Here is a 1,088-nt window from a genome sequence, read left to right as displayed (position 1 = left end):
GTATTTAAAAGACGTTAGATGAGGCGGCTTAGGGACATGGTTTAGTGGGCATGGTGGTGTTGGGTTGACGGTTGGACTTGATGATCTTAGAGGTCTTTTCCAACCTTAATGATTCTATGATTCAATGTCACCAGGATGAAGACTTACATTTCACTACTCTGTGTCATTCCTGCATTCTCTCCATTCTTAACATGTGAAAGTGATGGTTTTCTTTTAGGTAGCAAGTGACTGCCAATCTCAGAGTCTTCTAATCAGACCATAAGAAGTACAGATAATCAGTGTAACAAGTGTAATTGGTGGATACCTAGCAACAATACACACCTCCAGGGACTGCACAACCCTGCAGTGAAAAGCAAGGTGGCTGCAAATCACACAGGTGAGGTCTTAATTGGACACTTCTTTTTTCTAAACAGGAAGCCTAATAGTAATCAAGCATTGTCCAAAATAATATGCCTGCACAGTGCACATGTTCACTTGCCAATGAATGAGATATCAGCAAGCGCAACAATTTTTAAACATGTAACAATTGCACCAATTCACCCTAAGGAATCAGTTTCAAATCATTTCACCAATGCAAATATGGACAATTCCATTTACAAATGGCTTTATTTTCCCCAGATTAGCCAAGCAAACTGGAAACATATTTAAAATAAGAAGTGAGCTGTTCTAATCGAAATAATATATTCATAAGAGATTTTGTACACATTTAAGTATTTTCAAGGCTGTAGCTTCATGTGAAATCAAAGGCCTGTTGGCACATGAGGTCTGAGCTTCCCAACAATGAAGGCAATGCCAGATGAAGTGATACTTCTAATCATTTTTCTGGCAGGTCAACGTGTGCTAATGGGATGTGCACACAATCCATTTAGTCCCACTGCAATCAATTTTAAGGAAAAAGCATAACCAAACTTCAGGAGTCGAAATGGGAACCACAGGAGCAAAAGCTTTCAAGCAGCACAATGTTGCTTATGGATACTGCCTTTTTGAGATGCTTCATACCTCCAGAGCCTTTGTAGAGGCAGGTGGTCTCTGCAGCTCCAGAGCAAACATTCCTATTCGGAAGGCCAGGTTGTGGTACTCCAGCCGCT

The 1,088-nt window shown here is 40.6% G+C and overlaps 1 protein-coding gene across 1 annotated transcript in view; it reads right to left on the bottom strand.

The window, feature by feature from the left end:
• The window catches only part of ZSWIM8 (zinc finger, SWIM-type containing 8), a 71,032-nt gene that overhangs the window by 16,986 nt on the left and 52,958 nt on the right, over positions 1-1,088 (bottom strand). The window contains 1 exon segment of the mRNA XM_009322481.1: positions 1,000-1,086. Within this exon segment, the coding sequence (XP_009320756.1) occupies positions 1,000-1,086 (87 nt within the window).

Source organism: Pygoscelis adeliae, unplaced genomic scaffold (genome assembly GCF_000699105.1).
Source record: "Pygoscelis adeliae isolate BGI_AS28 unplaced genomic scaffold, ASM69910v1 Scaffold244, whole genome shotgun sequence".
Classification (NCBI taxonomy): domain Eukaryota; kingdom Metazoa; phylum Chordata; class Aves; order Sphenisciformes; family Spheniscidae; genus Pygoscelis; species Pygoscelis adeliae.
This window is presented reverse-complemented; position numbering and strand designations above follow the sequence as displayed.